General features: G+C 38.2%; 1 protein-coding gene across 3 annotated transcripts in view; it reads left to right on the top strand.

The window, feature by feature from the left end:
• The first annotated feature begins 13992 nt into the window (after nucleotides 1-13992).
• Nucleotides 13993-22746, top strand: part of LOC126474176 (uncharacterized) — a 47111-nt gene continuing 38357 nt past the window's right edge. Inside the window, exon 1 of one of the 3 annotated variants that reach the window (XM_050101637.1) lies at nucleotides 13993-14076. Coding sequence is in view for 1 of the 3 variants with exons in the window: in XM_050101636.1 (XP_049957593.1) it covers nucleotides 14863-14885 (23 nt within the window). In the remaining 2 variants the exon portion in view is untranslated. Of the gene's footprint in view, nucleotides 14077-14239; nucleotides 14353-14663; nucleotides 14886-22746 lie in introns of those variants that run through there. The other 2 variants (XM_050101638.1, XM_050101636.1) reach the window with 2 other exon arrangements.

Raw genomic sequence — 22746 nt, 5'->3', positions numbered from 1 at the left:
CAACCACACTGTTACCTATGTCTTTCTTGATGCTTCATTATTTTTATCCATTTCATTTTTAAAATGAGTCTTTTATCAGTCTAGTTCATCACTGACCTGTTATAAATCTTCTTAGAGTTGATCTTATTCATCCTGAGACACTTCTGCATGTTACTTGAGCTGATTTATAGTTATTATTAAATATATATTTGCTAAATTGCTATTATTATTTTCTGTTTTTGTCAGTTCGTTTATCACAATTAAAAAATTCTCCTATTTAAGTTCAGTTTTTCTATTCAACAGATTATTAATGTCTTTTTAAATTATGGTAACTTTATTTTAGAATGAAATTTTCACTGTGCAGCGGAGTGTGCGCTGATATGAAACTTCCTTGGAGATTAAAACTGTGTGATGCATCGCGACTCGAACTTAGGACCTTTATCTTTTTCAGGCAAGTGCTCTACAAACTGAGCTACCAAACCACAACTTGGAACCCATCCTCACAGCTCTCATTCCACCAGTATTCTATCTATATTCAACATTCATAGAAGCTCTCCCACAAAACTTGCAGAACCAGCACTCCTGGAAGAAAGGATATTGCGGAGACATGGCTTAGCCATGGCTTGGGGGTGTTTCCAAAACGAAATTTTCACTCTGCAGCAGATTGTGCGCTGTTATGAAATTCCCCAGCAAATTAAAATTGTTTGCCAGATTGAGAATCGAACTTGGGACCTTTGTCATTTGCAGCCAAGTGCTCTACCAACTGAGCTACCCAAGCACGACTCATAACCTGTCCTAACAGCTCTAATTCCGCCAGTACCTCGTCTCCTATCTTCTAAGCCTCACAGAAGCTCACCTGCGAACCTTACAAAACTAGCACTTCTGGAAGAAAGGATATTGTGGAGACATGGCTTAGCCCCAGTCTGGGGGATGTTTGCAGAATGAAATTTTCACTCTGCAGCAGAGTGTGCTCAGATATAAAACTTCCTGGCAGGCTAAAACTGTGTGACAGACCAAGACTCGAACTCATGACCTTTGTCTTTTGTGGACAAGTGGTCTACCCACTGAGCACTTGCCTGCAAAAGGCAAAGATCCCGAGTCCGAGTCTCGATCTGGCACAGTTTTAATCTGCCAGGAAGTTTCAACTTTATTTCAGTTATCCATAGTAATTCATGATGTAATTTTTATACTTTACCATAGCAGTAGTGTCGTTTTTGATCTTTTATTGGTACCCTCAAAGAAAATTCTGATGGATATTCATAGGCATTTGTATCCTTTATACTGATTTTCGTTAAACTGACAATCAATATGAACAATGATTAGGTTTCTTGACATTTCCTAGAATTTTTCTGTGCATCACCTCTGTCACACAATGTACATAGCGGTACGTTTCTGACTCAGAATATATTCAGAGAGTTTACATATTAGGTGCCTATCCCACTCAGTCTGCAAATGTGTCGCCCCATTTGTGGCTAGAACAGTAAATGGTTACAGTGACAGCATCACACAGTGATTGTAGTATAGTTGTACTCGACAGTGGAAGTAACATTGGAGCTGGAGGCTGTAACAATTTGACAGAACCTGTGCTGTCAATAATGGATATGACTACTATAGCTGTACAAAGCTAGCTACTCACACTGAACAGTCATTTTCGAAGAATCTGTGTTTTCATATTAGTTTTCTTAGACCTGTCACATTAGAATGGATGGCACAGTATTTATTTTGTGACTTCGGTTTACTTTTGTCTTAACTGGTCTTGGTCTACATGCTGTATCAAACTCGTCATGTTGGGTTGTAAGAAGAATGCACCAATACCATCACACTGTAATTTTTCCTCATCAGATTGTGAACTAGTGTTGGTAAGGTTAAGTTTGGTTTGGAAGACAAGCACTTTTTCTTTAGGTATTTTTTGATCTCTTCAAAAAAAATCTTGGAAAAAACATTTCTTAAAAATATTTTTGTGCATTCAAGGAGATTTTTGGTGGACATACGTAACAAGCAGTGCAGAAGCAGTGACATTTTTTTGAAAGTTCTAGGCTTAACACACTTCTGTATTACCAACAGTTTCAGTTTATGGTTTCCACTTTCATTGGCTGCAACAAGAACTGTTAACTTGGCTTTATGCTTTTTGTAGCTCAGGGCAGCCTTTTCTTCTTTTGAGGCTAGAGTTTTAGATGGGAGCATTTTATAATTTACCTCTCTTTCATCGCAGTTATACAGTTGATCAGGAGGAAGATTTCCTTCTTATGCAATTTTTCTTAATTTCTCACGAAATTGTGTAACAGTTTGAGAATCTGCAGAAAGTTTTTCACCACAAATTCCAAGCTGCCTTGCACTGTATCGCTTCTTCCAGGGATCCAGCCATTCTAAACTTGCAGTAAAATCGTCCTCATATTCCTTTAACTCACTTCTAAAAAATACATCTTTTTCTTGCAGAATAGGCCCTGAAATTGGATTTCCTTTTTGTCTTTGTTGAGTAAGCCAAAAGAACAAAGCTTCACTCGTTTTTTCATACTCAGATTTCGTCACTGATTTTCGTCCAGACGACGAAGTAGAACACTCGTTTGATGGAAACTTCTCAATTTTGTCTCTGTTTCTAATCCAATATCCAACTGACACCTCACCGCTCCATACTCAGCAGCGAGTTTTTTCATGTATCCGATTATCTAGTCTTTTCAAAGCCCCCAGTTTGACATTCAACAGCACAAATTTCCTCTTACTCCTACCATTCATGGCAATGTATGAATTAAAACATTAAGAAACACACAGTTAACTATGTACTGTACACTGTACATACACATGTTATAATGGAAGTTTCAGGGAAAGTATGCCATCACAGGTGATAGTGCACCTTCACTGGCCCATTTAGTGAAAATGGTTACTGATTCCAGTTCTGTCAAACAATACACATTGATTAGGGACAGTGTACTATCACTAGTGAATGTATACCTTCACTGCCAAGAGGTAAGGAATGTGAACCAGGGGTGTAATAATAAAACTGTCGTACTTCGAAAATTGCACTTATCACCTGTAGTTTGAAAACATAATCACATTATCTACAATTCATTTACTGCAGAGAGGAAGGGTACCATGGCACTTTGAGCTGCACAACACATTTTTGTTTTTGCAAAAGCATCTCAGAGTCTGCCATTTTTGCTGGCAGTTGCATTTGAAGAATCCCTGGCCGCTTCCCGTCGACTGAGACGTCAAAACTGTCCTCAGAGTAACAGTTTTCTCTGCTGGAACTTCCCCCTCTGAGGTTATTCTTAGAGAGCAAATGCTGAACTGGGACCTGAAACAAAATGTTGTAGTTGTATCCACAGTGGCATATCGTATCGACCCTTCCATAATTATTTAAAAACAAACAATTTATTACCATGCATATAGTTGGCTCAACAGACCATCTCTCATCCCGATTCGGTAGAAGCCATCAGCCATTGTCTCGAGGACGACACCCAAGATCGAACTAGAATTTCCTCTTCCTCTGTTGAAGTCGGGTACTGCACCTCTCACAGTACAGCCCTCTGCCACTGTTGGAAAGTAGCGATCTGAACACTGCTTCATTCTTTGTGCTCGTTCTTCTAAGTACCCGTACGCTTCAGTTCTGTGTTTTTTAATAGCGTGAGATGACTCATCTAAATCAGTCAGGCAGCAGTCAGTATTGTCAGGAACACTTTGATTCTCTCTGTTCTCAACCTCTGTTCCTGTTGGTATGTTATCCTCTTGCAGTGGAGATTTACTGTGATCATTATCCTGCAACGATTCAGTCACTGTGTCACTGCTAACATTCACTTGGTTAATTATATTTTCAAGGTCATCCTCAGACTGAACATGCATCGACGCTTCAGGAGGTAAACTTGTTGAAGACAAACTATGTTTGGGAGGGCAACCAAACATCGCTTTGTAAGGAGATCTTTTAATTCCAAAATGTACAGCGCTATAGCTGCACAAATCTTAATAAACAGCTCCACTCTGCAGTGTTGCGCTCCTGCATCCATGTAGTTAGCATATTTTCTATGTTTTGATTTGCTCGCTCTACGCTGCCTTGGCTCTGACTGTGTCTAGGATTACCGTGGACAGTCCTAAAATTGGGCCATAGTTCAGTTAAACTGCTAATTATTTTGTTGATGAACTCTCTACGATTGTCAGACTGCAATACTGAGGGAGCGCCTAACAATGCAAAAATGTCAATAATGTCATTGGATATCTCTTCAGCTGTTTTGGACTTCAGTGCCCAGGGAGCAACGAATTGAGTGAGGTGGTCCTGATAAACAATAACGAATATGTAATCTCCATCTGCTTACAATTGAAAGTCTTGGCATCAAATTGACATCTGGAATTTAGCTCCTTGAACAGCATTGGCTTCACTTATTTTCCTTTTTCTGACCTTTTTGCTTTCGTATACAAGGCTCACACAAACTAAGATAAATTTGGACATCTCTGTATCTTATATTACAGAACTTTGGCTTCAAGCATTTCATCATTTGATCGCATCCACTGTGGCCAGTCATTACATGATCATCACACAGTTCTTCATCATAAACATAATATTTAATCTTACCTTCTTCAGTTACCAGTTGTATTAATTTGGTTACTCCATTCACTTCCAGCCTTCATATCTCTTCAATAACTTGTAGTCGTTGCCATCCCTTTTTCGTCCAGATTTTAGTGATTTAGCCTTGCTGATAAGTGACTCATACATTTCTCTGTCCATGAAGACAGAATAATAACAGAGATTTCCCCATTCCACTCTAAAGTGCTCATAGAACTTCGCTGATTCATCCACAGCAGAAGCAGAAAGCTGAATATGAAAGCAGAGCTGACCATTCGCAGCATAGTAGACAGACCCATTGGGGACCTCTGGTACAGAGCCAAGTGGAGGGTCTGAATCAAAGGCTCAGACGGTTGGTATTAAAATCCATGGAGAATAAATAAAAACTTTGAGGTTCGCCAATGACATTGTAATTCTGTCACAGACAGCAAAGGACTTGGAAGAGCAGTTGAACGGAATGGACAGTGTCTTGAAAGAAGGATATAAGATGAACATCAGCAAAACCAAAACGAGGATAATGGGATGTAGTCGAATTAAGTCGGGTGATGCTGAGGGAATTAGATTAGGAAATGAGACACTTAAAGTAGTAAAGGAGTTTTGCTATTTAGGGAGCAAAATAACCGATGATTGTCGAAGTGGAGAGGATATAAAATATAGATTGGCAATGGCAAGGAAAGCATTTCTGAAGAAGAGAAATTTTTTAACTTCGAGCATAGATTTAAGTGTCAGGAAGCCGTTTCTGAAGGTATTTGTATGGAGTGTAGCCATGTATGGAAGTGAAACATGGACGATAGATAGTTTGGACAAGAAGAGAATAGAAGCTTGAAGCTTTCGAAATGTTTTGCTACAGAAGAATGCTGAAGATTAGATGGGTAGATCACATGACTAATGAGGAGGTATTGAATAGAATTGGGGAGAAGAGGAGTTTGTGGCACAACTTGACTAGAAGAAGGGATCGGTTGGTAGGACATGCTCTGAGGCAGCAAGGGATCACCAATTTAGTATTGGAAGGCAGCGTGGAGAGTAAAAATCGTAGAGGGAGACCAAGAGATGAATACACAAAGCAGATTCAGAAGGATGTAGGTTGCAGTAGGTACTGGGAGATGAAGAAGGTTGCACAGGATAGAGTAGCATGGAGAGCTGCATCAAACGAGTCTCAGGACTGAAGACCATAACAGCAACAACACATGCAAATAGTTGGGAAATGTCTACAGCCTATTCATATGGCCAAAAAAACTCAGGGTGACTGGACGATTATTCTCAAAGAGCTTTTAAACAGAACTGACTTTCCAAATTGCATTGATTCTATGGACAGAAAGCATGTAAGACTGAAGAACCCTGTTAATAGTGGCTCAGAGTTTTATAATTACAAGAATTTTTTTCGACAACGGTTTTTAGACTCATATGGCGCCAGTGGGGATTCTAATGTATTCAAGAAATCAGACTTCTATGAAAGACTAAAAGCTAATCAGTTAAACTTTACAAATCCTCAAAAATTACCTCATGACGAGGAAGGAGAACTTCAGACTTAAAGTTTTGTAGGAGATGAAGCATTTGCGCTATCTTATGCAGCCTTATTCAAAGAGAAATCTAACAATGAAACAGTGTTTTTATAACTATAGAATGTTGGAATGTACTTTTGGGATTATGTTTTATAAGTAGAGAATATGTCATCAGACTGTTGATGTGGATACACATGCTTGTAAAAGGATGTATTCTACACAATTTCGTAAGAATGAAATGAGAATGTATAAATCGATGATGAGTCATATGAATGCCTTCTGGAGCACTGAGAGCCTACAGGAATTGGAGTTGATATGTGTGGGATGCAGGTTAAGGATTACTTTGCAAACTACTTTGTGACTCCACAGGGATCAGGACCTTGCCAATATGACAAAATATAAATTATGGTAGTGACATTGTCTACGTGAATGAATTAAAATTAGTGGACTTTGAAGTACCTTTGTTATTCTTTCCTGGACCAGGCAATTCAGTCTAGTTCCGAATGACGCTGCAGCACACTTCACCCCATAGTTTCTCGTTCACGTTATTCTTTTAATATCCTGTTGTAGGGAGCTGACCTATTTTTTCCTTCTGCAATAAGTGATCTCAATATAAATTAAAATGTCTTCCGCAACGCAACTCCCATTGTCAGACAGGCTGCTGGCGAGCAGAACATGTCTGTCTGCGAACACACTGCGAGAGCGACTGAGAAACAGCGTCGCCAGTGCACGTGAGCTCGTGCCAGTGCGTGTGATCCATTCAACATCTGCGACTGTCGCGTCTCACGTGAATTAGAGCAGGCTGCGTTTCTGAAATCGGCACTGCTGTTTAATCACAGGTGCGCGCGATCATATTTCAGCCACAGTGTTTCGTTCTTGAGACAAAACTGATGGCGCGACGGAAAATCGCCTATGCGCACCTAGCGTAAGTGGGACAGTTTTGTCTGCATTGTACATGGAAAACTGAAAGAAAGTTCAAAATGCAATACATTCGAAAGCGTGTAAAACGTACACCCAGACGTCGCATGGAAATGAGTTTTTATTCTAGTTTTACGAAAAATTTTAATTTTCTTAAGATAGCTCGAATTACACAGAATCCTGTAATACCGGGGCTTGAATTATCAGGACTCTACTGTATACTTAAAAGTAGTTAGATCATGTTTAACATTTCGTTACTGAAGTGTAGATAGACGATAAGGACGTTTTGTTCATAAACACTGGTCAGTCTTGCTATGCAACTGGTATACACCTCTGACTGTCTGTCACACCCACAAGCAAGTTTGGCATGAACATAGAACGTTTATGTCAAAGACATCAGTTAAATGAAACAAGTCATAGCAATAAATAAAGAAAAGTCTCACTTCATAGCTTTTTAGAAAAACTCTTTCTTCTACTTGCCACCATGTATGGGATAGAACAGAACTGTTAACAAAGATTGCTGCAACACTACAAAATTTAGGTTCCTACTTGCACAACAAGTTCCTTACTAACTTGTCGCTACTGACAGTAGCTTCTTCTTTTCTTGTGTTTATTTATACATTGTTTCCTATAGATTACCTTCCTTAGTTTGGTTGACAGATCGTCTTCTGCTATAGGTTTCTTGGAATCAAAAATTATTTTTACTGTAGTTAGGATATTCTTCTTCAAGATTATTCTAAATAGTATGTTCTATGCTATAACTGATTTTCTTTTTGAACTACTTTCGAACATTCAGCATTCACTCAATGATAGTCACCAGCTAAAAAATCAGTTTTCTTCCCCTGGTTGCTGAAGTGGATCCAATCAACAGAGTTTTAGTCCTATTCAGCTTACCCAGAATGGAATCTTCCATTTTTTATGTCTACTACAAAATGAAGAACAAATATTCTCCAACAGTATCAAGTCCATTAATAAAGTAATTTAATAATTCTCTTTAATCTTTTATTCATTCTTCTCAACATTTCGCCTGTTTGGAGCTAACGATTCTAGATAGCTATCAACTGACAACTAACCAATGAAATATAATATTCAGCAATTACATGTAATTCTTGTTCATGAATAATAATATTTTGCTCATATTTTCTTGAACATTTGGTGGAAAGCTTCTTTTTTGGATGAGAAATGGCCAGCTGTGAGTCTTGCCTTGTCCACTACTTGCTCTCAGGACAACGTTGCAACTGCTCATTGCTTACTACCACTCATCTCCTCAAAAGTATCATAAATGTAAACAACTGATTAGTTGATATAAATTAATATAAAACCATCACATTAATCTAGCAGAGTTTTTTCATATATAAGTACATGTATACTGTATGATCAAAAGTACCAAACTTAAATAAGCTTTAACAGCAAAGATGCAGAAGCATATGCAAACCACCAGGAATTGTTGCAATACTATGAAATAAGTTAATTTCGGTCTAGCACCTGTAATTGCAATGTGAACTGCTAATGTGATAGTTTGTCTGTGCAATTCTCACACATATTGTCTCCAAAGGGTAAATCGTTATCTTTCTACGTGGGTTCACTTTGTTTGTCAGGCACACTCCTAATTTTTCTCATCTTACATCATATATATTACAAAAAGAAATAAAAGAAGTAATATTGCAAGAAAGGTTTAGTATTTGATATCTGTTATTTGCTTCACTGATTTTACACCACCACTGTTCTGTTCCTCAATGGATATTTTAAGGGAACCAATACATAGTAGTGGTTAAAAACGATAATCTCGCTGTTTTTCGCCCATCAAGTCAAACTGGTTTTTAAAAAAAGAAATGTATTAATGGAATTTGAATCTTTGGTATGTATTCATATACTCTCCAAAGTATTTTCCTGAAAAATTGTTATTAGCACATTTGTTTTATTTAACATTGAGTGTTTATCTCTCATGCCCAATTTGCTGTGACAGTAAGATTTTATGTTCAACCTTTCCTTCTCATTTATCTTAATGTAGTTCCATTAGTTAGAATCACAGTCAATAGCGATCTGTTGCGCATACTGTAGATGGATGGATCATGGGAGGCATATGCCAAGGTAGAGCAGACACTTGTCAAACTCAGATTCAAAGGGGGCTGAATCATCCATCACCTTGCATAAAATGGCAACTCTACCAGGAAGTTTTTAATCAGAAAGAGTTCTACATCTTCTACAACTGAAATTCCAGGTCATGATCTCTTCCCAAAAGGTGACACATCATGATGCAAGTTCAACAGATAAAAGGTGACAGGGGACTCTTATTCACCTATGCACAGTCTTTCAGCAACTTTCGTTGCTGCTATAAAGCTCATAGTTGGATATCTGGACAGCCCTCAGCTACTGAAGAAGAGTTGGGATAGAGAAACACAAAATCCAAATGAGTGTTTCAGCAGCTTGATTTGGAATCGTCTATCAAGAACTGTTTTTGTAGATATGTAGACACTAAAAATATGAGTCCATGATGCTGTTCTCACATACAACTGCGGAAATATCGCGAAGTGTTGGGTATTACAAAAATTTGGTATTATTCCTGGGGAGAATGTGATCCCAGGTCTTCATCATTGCAGCTATAGAGTGCAAGATGCTGAAAGACCTTTGAGAGTAATGACAAAAATTGCAGGACAGTTAGCCAGATGTAGCAATTCAAAGCTGGAGCACACACTGTACTCAGACAAAAATAAAATTTATGCATTAGGTTGTCTTTAATAATCTGTAAGTGTTTAAACTCAGCTTATTTTCTAAAAAAATGTTTTCCCAGCTATAACATTTCTGTGTAAGAAAAGTTCCTTTTTCTGAAGAGCTATTCAAGACAGTTCATTGATTTTCAGTATGCATTTAGATAACAACTGTCTTCACCTCTGGTACCAGAAACAATGTAAAATTTTGTATTTTTAAATAAAATTATAAATGAAGAGAAATGTGTCAAAATTTTGAATAACTTTGTTTTCTACACATTTTTGGAAAGGAAGCAAGGATATTTTTTAGGTTCATTGTAGCACACAGCACGTACCTAATGTCTTACATAAATTTCATTGCTGTGTGTTGAATAGCCTTCTGGCACATGACATAAAGGTTTGGTGTAAAATTAACATGGAACAGATAGGAAAATATGCTTAAGTATTGATTCCTTGAAGATATTGGAATTTTACTGTGTCAATAGACAACAAAATCCTCACTACGTGACTATACTAAATCATCACTTTCAGCCATACAATTCTTTGCTGCTAAGTCAGCACTTTTAGTTATAAAGATTCATCACATTGATCTGTGTTGCTTAGATTCTTGAACTGTAGACAATTGTCATTGGTTAGATAATTTTCAAGTCCTTTCATCAAATATGAAGTGCCTCTTCGATTGAGCATTCCACAGTGAAGTCACCGAATTTTGTTGATGAGGTGTGAATCATTAATTTACTACATGAGCTCAATTTATTAATTGTTAAACAATTCTAAAAATGAAAGAGCAATGTTGTGCAAGAAACACAATTTTTTTCAAATGATAAGTAAATATTTGCAAACTGTTTATTTCAACAACCAGTATTCCAGGTTTCTATCCAGTAATTATGGTGTTCTTCGAGTGTCAATTTTGGGACCAATTTTGTTAATGTTCTGTATGAGTGACTTACAGAGCAGAAGAATAGACTATTCTTCAGACTGTTGTCTATATGAAGATGGTATCAGTTTAAGAGTTACAAGTTCTCTTAATAGCAGCTTAAATGCCTGTACCAAATTCAAAATAGATTTGCTGTCTGATTGGTGCAATGCTAATAGCCTGTCTATGGACATAGAAAAAATTCAGGAACTAAATATTTCCTACAATATTAGAAACACCTTAGAGAAGGCGACCATAAAGTTTCTAGACATTGTGATTGCAAAATAATTTAGGCTGGCAGGCACATGTAAATTATTTAACATGAAAAATTTCTGAGGGAATGTTTATGATCAGAAAGTTACAAGCAACAGCAGATGAGAAAATTTCGTTCTCTGTCTATTATGTTAATATTCATTCTCTTCTCACACACTGGTAAATAACTGCTATTCTGAATGGTCATTTGTAGCTCAGAAAAATTCTGTCAGACTGAAGTGCAAAGTCCCAGCTATAACTCATTGTAAAGATTTATTTATTAAGCTAAACATTATAACCTCCCTAAGTACATGCATATTTCAATCTCTCTTACACATTAAGAAAACCTTGTCCAGTTATCCTATGGATTTTGAGGCCCATAGCTATAATACACAACATTGCATAGACATAAAAAAAACTACTGTTTCTATGCCAAAACTCTAAACTACTTCAAATTCACGTCCATTAGGTTACTTAGTAAACTACTGTACTAAGTCAAGACTCTGGAGCTGAAGGAGTTTGAGAAATTTGTAAAAAATTTATTAATTCATAATTGTTCTATAATTTTGAAGAATTGTGTGATTATAATTTTTAATTATATATGCATACATTGTCTTCTTTGTGTATATTTGCTGGCTTGCCTATGCAAGTGTTATACTCATAAAAATGTTTTCTTTTTGAGCAATAAAATTAATTATGTATGTGTGTGTGTGAGTGTGTGTGTGTGTGTGTGTGTGTGTGTGTGTGAGAGAGAGAGAGAGAGAGAGAGAGAGAGAGAGAGAGAGAGAGAGAGAGAGAAGAGAAGCAAGAAGAGATGGAGGGGAGATTCAGTAATCACATAGCCTCACTTTTGTTAGTAAATAAGTTGCTGATTGCAGCTCTCCAAAATTTATGGCTGGGATAGCCAAGAACTCGACTCATGAACTGTGCCCTGGCATGAGTTCTATTGCGTTCATCCTAGTTGCATATTTTCCCCACCACTATGACACACTGTCTGAGCATGGGGAGGGAGAAAATTTGAATTCACCACATTTCAATGGTAATGAAATCGCACTGTATACAACATGTTTCATATTTCACTTTTCTCAACAACATAGATCACAAGCAAAACAACAATATACAGACAAGAACAGACAACATCCCGGTTTTTTCAGTCACACTGCCACATAATCGCGACTTATTTGGTTTCATAATCGATAAAAGGTCTTTTACACACACACACAAACACACATATGTTGATCAAAATACAGCATTTTCGCAAACTCATTGTAGGAATTCTTAGTATCGGAATTCGGGAAAATTTCAATGTAAAAGGATTTATCTTTAAAACAGAAATTACACTGCAGATCAATCAGTTATATCTGCATATGCACAGGGCCACATCCAACTGAAACAGCAAATGGCCTCGAAAACAGCCCAAAAGAAAAAGATGTAAGATTGACAGGGTCTTCAAAACTTTTAGAAAACTATGCCTATATTTTTTTCCAGGAGACAATGAATTCTTCAGACCTTGTGTTTTCATTAATGTAAGTGAGCTTAGGAAATTGGTCTGTGCTTCTCAAAATTTGTCCATCCTACAAACTAATTTTCTTTTTACATGCGAACTCCACAGTGTCAAGTGCATTAAAAAATTCGCAAGCGACTCACCTTGAGAATGTGTGAAAGGCTATCAGCCAAAATATCAGTATATGAGTTAATAGTGTCATGGATGCACTCTCAAAATATCATGGAATACAGAAATAAATTGTTTCATATCTTGCAATATCTTACTGTGTGAAGTGGACAGTTAAGTTCTCATGAATGTGAGATCTGAAATCCATTCCTACTGTTCTAATTTGCGGATTTCACACAAAAAAACTGTTCTAGGTATGGCCCTGTACTTAACCAAGGTACTTTACAATAGAAAATAAAGTCTCCATACTCTTCGTTCAATTCCATTGAAAACTGTCACAGCTGACAGTGGTATAATATGTGCAATTTCAGAAACTTTACTGTTCATACCACCAATTTCTTCATAAGTACTGTGCTTGCAGCGTTAGCACAAAGTGCTTATTGATGTACAGAACAATGAATCCCGCCTAGCGATCGTTGTAATTTTTTGCTCTTGCAGTACCCATCACTTATGTGATTGCATACTAGCTACTGAATATTCTAATACCTCTCTTCTGTTATCGCCATTCAGTTTTAAAGACTTGTGACAATAGATCCCTAGATTACCTCTTTTTGTGCAAACAGGCAGTGGATTTGTGAACGTCCCTTATACCACGAACAAATAGCGAAGGGTAAACTGCGCTGACACCACGATTCTGCCGGACAGAAGAGAGTTGTGCCGACCGGAAAATGCCACATTGCAGCACTAAAGGAAATATCGCGATGTACCGTTTATTTCCGAGAAGGACTGAGCAAAGCTGAGAAAGCCGAGCCTCAGACTGCTCACTCAGCTCATGTGTGTTTGGTCCTCCGTGGCTGTTCCTGATTTGTGACATTTGCTTGCCTGTTTTGAAGATGCTTTCGTATGGCACACCTATAGTATTTAGACTTGGATTAAATTCGATCATGGAACCAAATGACTAATCAACGAAAATGTTTCTTCACCAATGAATATGTGATAGTACCAAGTATATACATTTTGCCTTTTATAATGTAAACGCTGTCTGGTAAGGCACTTCCCATTTACATGGTACAATAGGGAAGAGGCCAGAACAGAACTATTGATTAGGAACACAACGTCGAATAGCAATGGGCAGCAATACTTTTTTTCTGTAGACATATGTTGGGCTTGGTCTAGATAAATGGTTAAATAAATCCTCATATCGTTTAGTCCAGAATACTTGCGAAAATTAAGTCGTCTATTAGGGTCAATCATGTTACAATTTAGGGAGAGTTTTCCAATAAATGCTAAGTAAAAAGTTCCTGTAACTACACTGTAGGAATTGTGAGTGTACCCTCTACGGCTCTTACTTAATATTGCTTAAAGTTGTACCATATTGCAGTAAAATGCCTCTTATTGTTGGCCATGTTAAAATTATGATTATATATACTTCACTCTTTTTACAGTATAGTTTTATGCTATTTTTTTTCCTTTCTTCAAGCGCTTCATTTTTATCAGATGTTTCATGGTACGCAGTGGTTTATCTTCAGCAAGTGTAATATACAACTGATAATGTTTGGAATAAAATAGTTGGGCGCTACTGCAAAGTTAGAGTGGCGGACGAGTAGCGGAAGAAGTAGAAAGCCAAGGGGTAATAAGTGAGTAGAACACTATTATAATTACAATGTTATGCGTTATTGTGTACTACTTTGTTTCGCTAGTTTAATTATTCTTAATTGCTCGAAAAAAATTTCATTATTGTCGTCGTGAGTAGGTAATTTGTGGTTGACACTTGAAGGAACCGCGCATTACCCCTTGCGTCTTGCTTTGGGTACTTGTATGTTTAAAATAGTATTAGTACGCACAAATTAAGTCAAGTGCTGGCTACGCGTTGGTGGTATGTTATTAGTGTGTATTTGAAAGTACACACTCAGGTAAAGATGAATATTCAGTTAATGGGTTTTATTACGACAGAATTTCGATGTCATTATTGCTTAGGCAGATTAAACAATTCTTAACAGGTTGTAGAATATAATTTTCTTAGAGGCTCGGAAATTAATGTTGTGGTAAACTACATAAAATTATTTCTCAGCGAGTCAGTTATAAAGAAACAGCAGTAAAATATTACTTCAGGCGAAACATCGTATAGACACAGGTGGCGATCGAGACTATTTTGTTGTGCTTATTTAAATTTGTCAATGGTAGACTGTGTGACGAAACTGTGTTATGGTCTTTGGGGAAAAACCAAAGTGGAAGAACGTCTGAATAAGTGCAATGTAGCGTCACATGTCAGCAACTTCATCCAGTCGTTTGTTACCGACTAGGTAGCATTGTGAAAGTACCGTGTTGCTCTTGGGACCTAAATCGGTTGTCATTACCAATCTGTCACAGTTAAAGGTTCCTTCTTCTGCCAGCGAATCGTCGGTTGAACTTGTTTGTGCGTCATGGAATCATCTACTCACCAAAAGTCCGTAAATACGCTTTGTATCAACGTATACTTAAGTTCCAGATAATTAATACAATGTTATGATTGAAAACTTAATGACGATAACATTCTAAATGGTGAATTGAGTTCCGGAAACATAATGTACTGTTCGTTAGAGATACTGAGATTTGCAGTAAGTAGTGAAATGCCGGCAGCGTAATAATTGCGGCTCTATAGATTAAGTGCGCCAGAAATACAGTTCTTGCCGGATACCTATTAGGTACAGTCGCACAGGCAAGTTCGAAAATTAATGAATTTCCTTTATACTTACTACATTGCACGTACAAGGGATTCCATTTCTGTTAACTCGTTTATGCAGAATCTTTGTAGACTCTTACAGGTAGTTGAGGGTAGGGGAAGGGGCCGGGGGTATTGCAGTAAAGTAGTAGTAGTATACTTGAAGTGAGTGAACTGTCTCATTTGTACCAGTTAAGTTACACACTGAATGCCTTTAGTTGTGCCATGTAGTATGCTTGTGTATTGTTATCCTTGCAGCGATTGGAAATTGATATTATATAGCTAAAAAATAAACTAGAGAGAGAAATTTACTAAGGAGAATAGAAAATGGCCAGTGACTGAAACTAGTAGCAAATTAACAAATTGTTCTGATGCAGCCTAGTGTAATGAATTTCATGAAAAATATTTGAAATGTGTTATAGTTAGCTTGTGAGTCAGTAAAGCCGGCAACTGTGAATATGGAGTCTTATTTTTGATGACCTACCGGTCTGTAATGCAGGTTAGGCTAAATTTAATGGGAACAGTTTGGTAATGAGCTGGTGAAGCCAGCAAATGTGACAGCATGAAAGTAACTGGTAAGTCTTGTTATGACATGAATTTGACAAATATTTGTATTTGACAAGTGGTTTTGCTGTTACGAGTCAGAGCAGATGGACGATATTTGTAGGTTTAATATTTCCTGTCATGTAACAGGGTAATATTTTGAGCATACTTTGGTCAGGCAGAAATTATCAGCCCAGAAGTGAGCTACCTAGAATACACACTGTGTTAATTTGTGTAGTTAAAGTAGCTTTTGGTTCAGGCCTAATAATTTGGGGAGTCTTAAAGTAATGTTACTTGCCTGCGATATTTTATTGATATCAACAACGTCTTTAAAATGAAGAGCAGCATCTTTTCAATGAACACCTATAGAAAAGTGACCTGTATGTTGCAAGCAAATGCTGGATACTTTCGAAATGGTATGGAGCACCCAACAACATATATTTTCGATAGGCTTGCACAATTCTTGAATGCTGTTAAGGAAACATTGCTGATTTACAAACTGAGTTGGAAGAATTTTCCTCCTGCAAATTTTTCTATGTACTGCAGGAATGCTTGAGGTCCGTTTCAGTTCGTTATAGGGGCATGTGATTCAGTAAAGTTATTGGAAAAGTAAATACACTTTTTTGATATACAGGGTGTTACAAAAAGGTACGGCCAAACTTTCAGCAAACATTCCTCGCACACAAAGAAAGAAAATATGTTATATGGACATGTGTCTGGAAATGCGTACTTTCCGTGTTAGAGCTCATTTTATTACTTCCCTTCAAATCACATTAATCGTGGAATGGAAACACACAGCAACAGAACGTACCAGTGTGACTTCAAAAACTTTGTTACAGGAAATGTTCAAAATGTCCTCCGTTAGCGAGGATACTTGCATCCACCCTCCGTCGTATGGAATCCCTGATGCGCTGATGCAGCCCTGGAGAATGGCGTATTGTATCGCAGCCGTCCACAATACGAGCACAAAGAGTCTCTACATTTGGTACCGGGGTTGCGTAGACAAGAGCTTTCAAATGCCCCCATAAATGAAAGTCAAGAGGGTTGAGGACAGGAGAGCATGGAGGCCATGGAATTGGTCCGCCTCTACCAATCCATCGGTCACCGAATATGTTGTTAAGTGTACGAACACTTCGACTGAGTAAAACCATAAGTGTGTAGAACTCTTATTTGGCTAAAAGGCTTCTGTGAGGAATTCCGTGTTTCTTTTGACAGAACATGTGTTCCACAATGCTTCTGAAGAGCAGGCTGGGGAAATGAGAAGGCCAGCCTCACTAACTGCAGACAAGCACCTGCCCACAGCCCAACAATTTTATGGGGACAAATTCCTCTTAAAAGGACACTTATCTTGCACATCCAACTTGTAAACTTTCGGGTCTACAAAACATCCACCAGCTACATACGATAAGAAGAAAAACAAATGGCAAAATGAAAAACAGTCACACATGCTAATCCAGATCTCCAATTACAGAGCAGTGTACCTGAAGAACTGCTTGATCAAGGAAATTTGCTTACCATCCTCTGAAATATGTTAGTGAAAATTTATAGAGAAAAATGTTCACGTTACAAATTGTTCATTGACAACATAATTAGACATCCGCAGGGGACCATACTTTTGGAATTTCGAGAAAGTTTTACTGACCACATCAGGTGTGATTTAATCCCAATGAAACAAAGGCCCTTCAGACAGTTGGGGACCAGGAAGGTCCCTTGCAGATGTGTCTGTGGCCTTAATTTTGCTCCAAATTCTGTGACTGATGTGACAAAGTATTCATTCAATCTGGGTGGATCATGCAAAATTTGACATACCATGCTGCTTTACACTTATTTGGAGCACCCTTTATGTTACTTTCACATGCAACTTTGTTGGCTTTTATCAGCTTAACTTTGTAGTACTTTTTACTCCCAAAAGCATTGTAAACCATATCCTCTGCGCAGCCCTTCGATTATCCTCACTGTCATATATTCAATAGAGTATGAGCAATTTTCTCTAATTTCTGCCAGTTCATTTTTTAAAAAAGTCATCAAAATTATTTTAAAATCTAATTTTTCCTGTTTGACACTCATATACAGATTCCCAATTTGTTTTCTTTAACTTGTCAATGAGTAACATAATGTGCTCCTCTCTTTGACCTTTTAGCCATGCCACACTAAATTCATTTGAAAAAGTTGGTTGTGTATGATAAAGTGTTAAAAACAATGGAATGTGATCTGCAAATACTGTGTCAGCCACACATTTTCCTCTGTGCAAATTAACAATAATTTCGTGTAAACATGCATCATTATCAGTAGGACACTTGTTTGTGAAGTGTAAGTTTAAACATCTTAAAATATTCAAAAATGTTCTGTAGTCTTGTTGTTTTGAATCTCCCATTCAATATTAAAATCTCCACAAATAAACAACCTTTATTTCACTCTTAAAAATCTGTTAATCATTAATTCAAACTGTTCAAAAATACATTTATATGTATCTCCATCCCCTCCCCCCCATGAACCATGGACCTTGCCGTTGGTGGGGAGGCTTGCGTGCCTCAGTGATAATGATAATTGTACCGTAGGTGCAACTACAACAGAGGAGTATCTGTTGAGAAGCCAAACATGTGGTTCCTGAAGAGGGGCAACAGTCCGGATGATTGACTGATCTGGCCTTGTAACACTAACCAAAACGGCCTTGCTGTGCTGGTACTACGAACGGCTGAAAGCAAGGGGAAACTACAGCCGTAATTTTTCCCGAGGGCATGCAGCTTTAATGTATGGTTAAATGAGTATGGCTTCTTCTTGGGTAAAATATTCTGGAGGTAAAATAGTCCCCCATTCGGATCTCTGGGTGGGGACTACTCAAGAGGACGTCGTTATCAGGAGAAAGAAAACTGGCGTTCTACGGATCGGAGCGTGGAATGTCAGACCCCTTAATCGGACAGGTAGATTAGAAAATTTAAAAAGGGAAATAGATAGGTTAAAGTTAGATATAGTGGGAATTAGTGAAGTTTGGTGGCAAGAGGAACAAGAGTTCTGGTCATGTGAATACAGGGTTATAAGTACAAAATCAAATAGGGGTAATGCAGGATTAGGTTTAATAATGAATAAAAAATAGGAATGCATCTAAGCTACTACAAACAGCATAGTGAACGCGTTATTGTGCCAAGGTAGACACGAAGCCCATGTCTACCACAGTATTACAAGTTTATATGACAACTAGCTCTGCAGATGACAAAGAGATTGATGAAATGTGTGATGAGATAAAAGAAATTATTCAGATAGTGAAGGGGGACGAAAATTTAATAGTCATGGATGACTGGAATTCTATAGTAGGAAAAAGAAGAAATATAGTAGGTGAATATGGAATGGGGAAAGCCGCCTGGTAGACACACAGAGCATAACTTAATCATAGCTAACACTTGGTTCAAGAATCCTCAAAGAAGGTTATATACATGGAATGGAAACACACAGCAACAGAACATACCAGCGCGACTTCAAGCACTTTGTTACAGGAAATGTTCAAAATGTCCTCCGTTAGCGAGGATACATGCATCCACCCTCCGTCGCATGGAATCCCTGATGCAGCCCTGGAGAATGGCGTATTGTATCACAGCCGTCCACAATACGAGCACGAAGAGTCTCTACATTTGGTACCGGGGTTGCGTAGACAAGAGCTTTCAAATGCCCCCATAAATGAAAGTCAAGAGGGTTGAGGACAGGAGAGCATGGAGGCCATGGAATTGGTCCGCCTCTACCAATCCATCGGTCACCGAATCTGTTGTTGAGAGGCCGTACGAACACTTAGACTGAAATGTGCAGGAGCTCCATCATGCATGAACCACATGTTGTGTCGTACTTGTAAAGGCACATGTTCTAGCAGCACAGGTAGAGTATCCCATATGAAATCATGATAATGTGCTCCATTGAGCGTAGGTGGAAGAACATGGGGCCCAATCAAGACATCAACAACAATGCCTGCCCAAACGTTCACAGAAAATCTGTGTTGATGACATGATTGCACAATTGCGTGCGGATTCTCATCAGCCCACACATGTTGATTGTGAAAATTTACAATTTGATCACGTTGGAATGAAGCCTCATCCGTAAAGAGAACATTCGCACTGAAATGAGGATTGACACATTGTTGGATGAACCATTCGCAGAAGTGTATCCGTGGAGGCCAATCAGCTGCTGATAGTGCCTGCACACGCTGTACATGATACGGAAACAACTGGTTCTCCCGTAGCACTCTCCACACAGTGACATGGTCAACGTTACCTTGTACAGCAGCAACTTCTCTGGCGATGACATTAGGGTTATCGTCAAATGCATGAAGAATTGCCTCGTCCATTGCAGGTGTCCTCGTCGTTCTAGGTCTTCCCCAGTCGCGAGTCATAGGCTGGAATGTTCCATGCTCCCTAAGATGCTGATCAATTGCTTCGAATGTCTTCCTGTCGGGACACCTTCGTTCTGGAAATCTGTCTTGATACAAACGTACCGCGCCACGGCTATTGCCCCGTGCTAATCCATACATCAAATGGGCGTCTGCCAACTCCGCATTTGTAAACATTGCACTGACTGCAAAACCACGTTTGTGATGAACACTAACCTGTTGATGCTAGGTACTGATGTGCTTGATGCTAGTACTGTAGAGCAATGAGTCACATGTCAACACAAGCACCGAAGTCAACATCACCTTCCTTCAATTGGGCCAACTGGCGGTGAATGGAGGAAGTACAGTACATACTTATGAAACTAAAATGAGCTCTAACATGGAAATTAAGCGTTTCCGGACACATGTCCACATAACATCTTTTCTTTGTGTGTGAGGAAAGTTTCCTGAAAGTTTGGCCGTACCTTTTTGTAACACCCTGTAGATATGTTGGACATGCTTTATTTATAAGGGAAAGCCATTAAATTCCTTTGGTAGTGCAAAAAATTTTCTTAAGAAGATGTTTAAACTCTGGTTTGTTTACCTAGCTCAGTAATCCTGATGTGGATTTCCCTTGTGTTAACCAAATCATTTCATGCATATGCCTTGTTAGTTTCAACTATTGGCTGTCACTGAAATTTCCGTTTGTATGCCCATCATGAAGACTTGCTGACTGTAGTGAAATCCTATACTTTGTTACTTTATTTGTACGGGCAGTTACTGACTATTGTCAGTTTTTCTTACTTTCATTGTCCTCCACACCTATTCCCTTCTTTCTTCAATCAAAATTGAAGAAGTTGGATTTCCTCTTGGGTAATTTTGCATTTTTCTGTATCCTTTCTGTGTTTTTCTTTATCTGCAGGTTAGCTGTTTTCAATTTTGCAAAATAATTAATTTTCTTGTGAGTCTGTGACAGTCTATTCTTTGTATTAAGTAAAGCAGTTGTCAATCTGAAGAGTGTTTAGAACACCACAGTAGTTTAGTAGGTGTGGTCCTATTGGAGGTGGTATGTTGGGATAACCATGATCATAGATGTCATGTTTATCCGGGTATTTCTCAATTCCATTTTTTGTTGTTTGGTTTCATGTTCTGTCAGCAAGTGATTTGTAAACGAAACTTTCATTAAAACAGATATGTAATTGAATAAATGAATGTAGCAATATGCTAAGCAACCCAGCAGACAAAAAATTTGGCTCTGTAATTGCCTGGAGGAAGGTCATTTTCCGTGTAATTTGTAAATAGCAAAAATTAGAATTGAAATGATGAAAACGGCATAACATCTGGAAATAGAGCCTATTCGATGCAAAGGTTTATAGCAGTAGAATTAAGGGTTGTGAGCCAACTGTGACTGTAGACTGAATGCTGTGCATGTAGCTCTCAATTGTTATCAGAACCATAAAGAGCTTTACCCATGTATTAATAAAATATTTCATAAATCTTTCATAAGCATTGAGGGTTTCTTCAGAGCACTTTGTTCTGTTTGATACAGATAGGGCTTTTTTCTTTCCTTTTTTCTCCAGCTGGTTGCAAAAAGTGTTTGATTTATTGTAAATTTATTGGGATACCGAAAGTAATGAGCTTCAGAGTGTTTTTACGTCAATGTTTTAAGATTTTAAAGGAATACCCTGATGGGAAATATGGAAGCATTTGATTTCACCCGTCTGCTTTGACCCATGACATGACAAATATGGTGGAAATGACCAGTGCCTATGATGTCTTTAGTTAAAAAAGACAACAAACACAAAAATACACCTAAGAACGAAAAACACACACACACACACACACACACACACACACACACACACACACACACACACACACACACACACACCTTCCACAAAAAACCTAATCAAACTAACAGGACAAGAGTGGGAACTCGGGGGTTTTTTGGGTGGGGACAAACTAAATATAAACACAGGCCACTACACCAAATGACAAAAAACAAGACACCACAACCTTCCCAAATTCCACTATACACAAAATCCACTGGAATCGATCACTTCCCTTGACGTATATATGTCAATAGAAACAACTGATACCACACTATGAATCTCAAAACTTTCATCCATCACCACACTTAATCCTACCACAAAAAAACCCTAGAAAATCAAAATTGCAATCGAACACTTCCCTTGACCTATTATCCTTGAGACACCTCAACATATAGCCGTACCTGGTTAGAGATGCCGGAACTTTAGTAAGCCTCATTTCTTGACAACACACTGAACACTTCACAACTTCAGCCAACAGGCCAAATAGCTGAAGAAATTCTATTAGAGACAACGCACTGTTCCCATAATCACTGACAACCAAAACCAAAATCATTAACTCACTGAAAAATATTCTGCTGAAAGCACAGTCACCACCGATACCACACACGCGCAATGCTAGCACGCAAGTGAAACCCATATGCCCCATAACACACTACCCATAAACACACCACCAGGTAGAACCACTGACCGCAACAATACACCACCAATAAACATGCCACACACACAAACTAAACAAAAACATCACCTAACACACAACACATAAACACACCACCAGAGAGCACCACCGATCACATCAAAAGGACGCCTACAAAAACGCCTCTCTCACAAACTAAACTCCGCGCCGTCGTGACGTCACACACAACAGCCGTACGTCACGGGT

This window comes from Schistocerca serialis, chromosome 4 (genome assembly GCF_023864345.2).
Source record: "Schistocerca serialis cubense isolate TAMUIC-IGC-003099 chromosome 4, iqSchSeri2.2, whole genome shotgun sequence".
Classification (NCBI taxonomy): domain Eukaryota; kingdom Metazoa; phylum Arthropoda; class Insecta; order Orthoptera; family Acrididae; genus Schistocerca; species Schistocerca serialis.
Note: the sequence above shows the minus strand (reverse complement) of the source record. Positions and strands in the feature narration are given on the sequence as shown.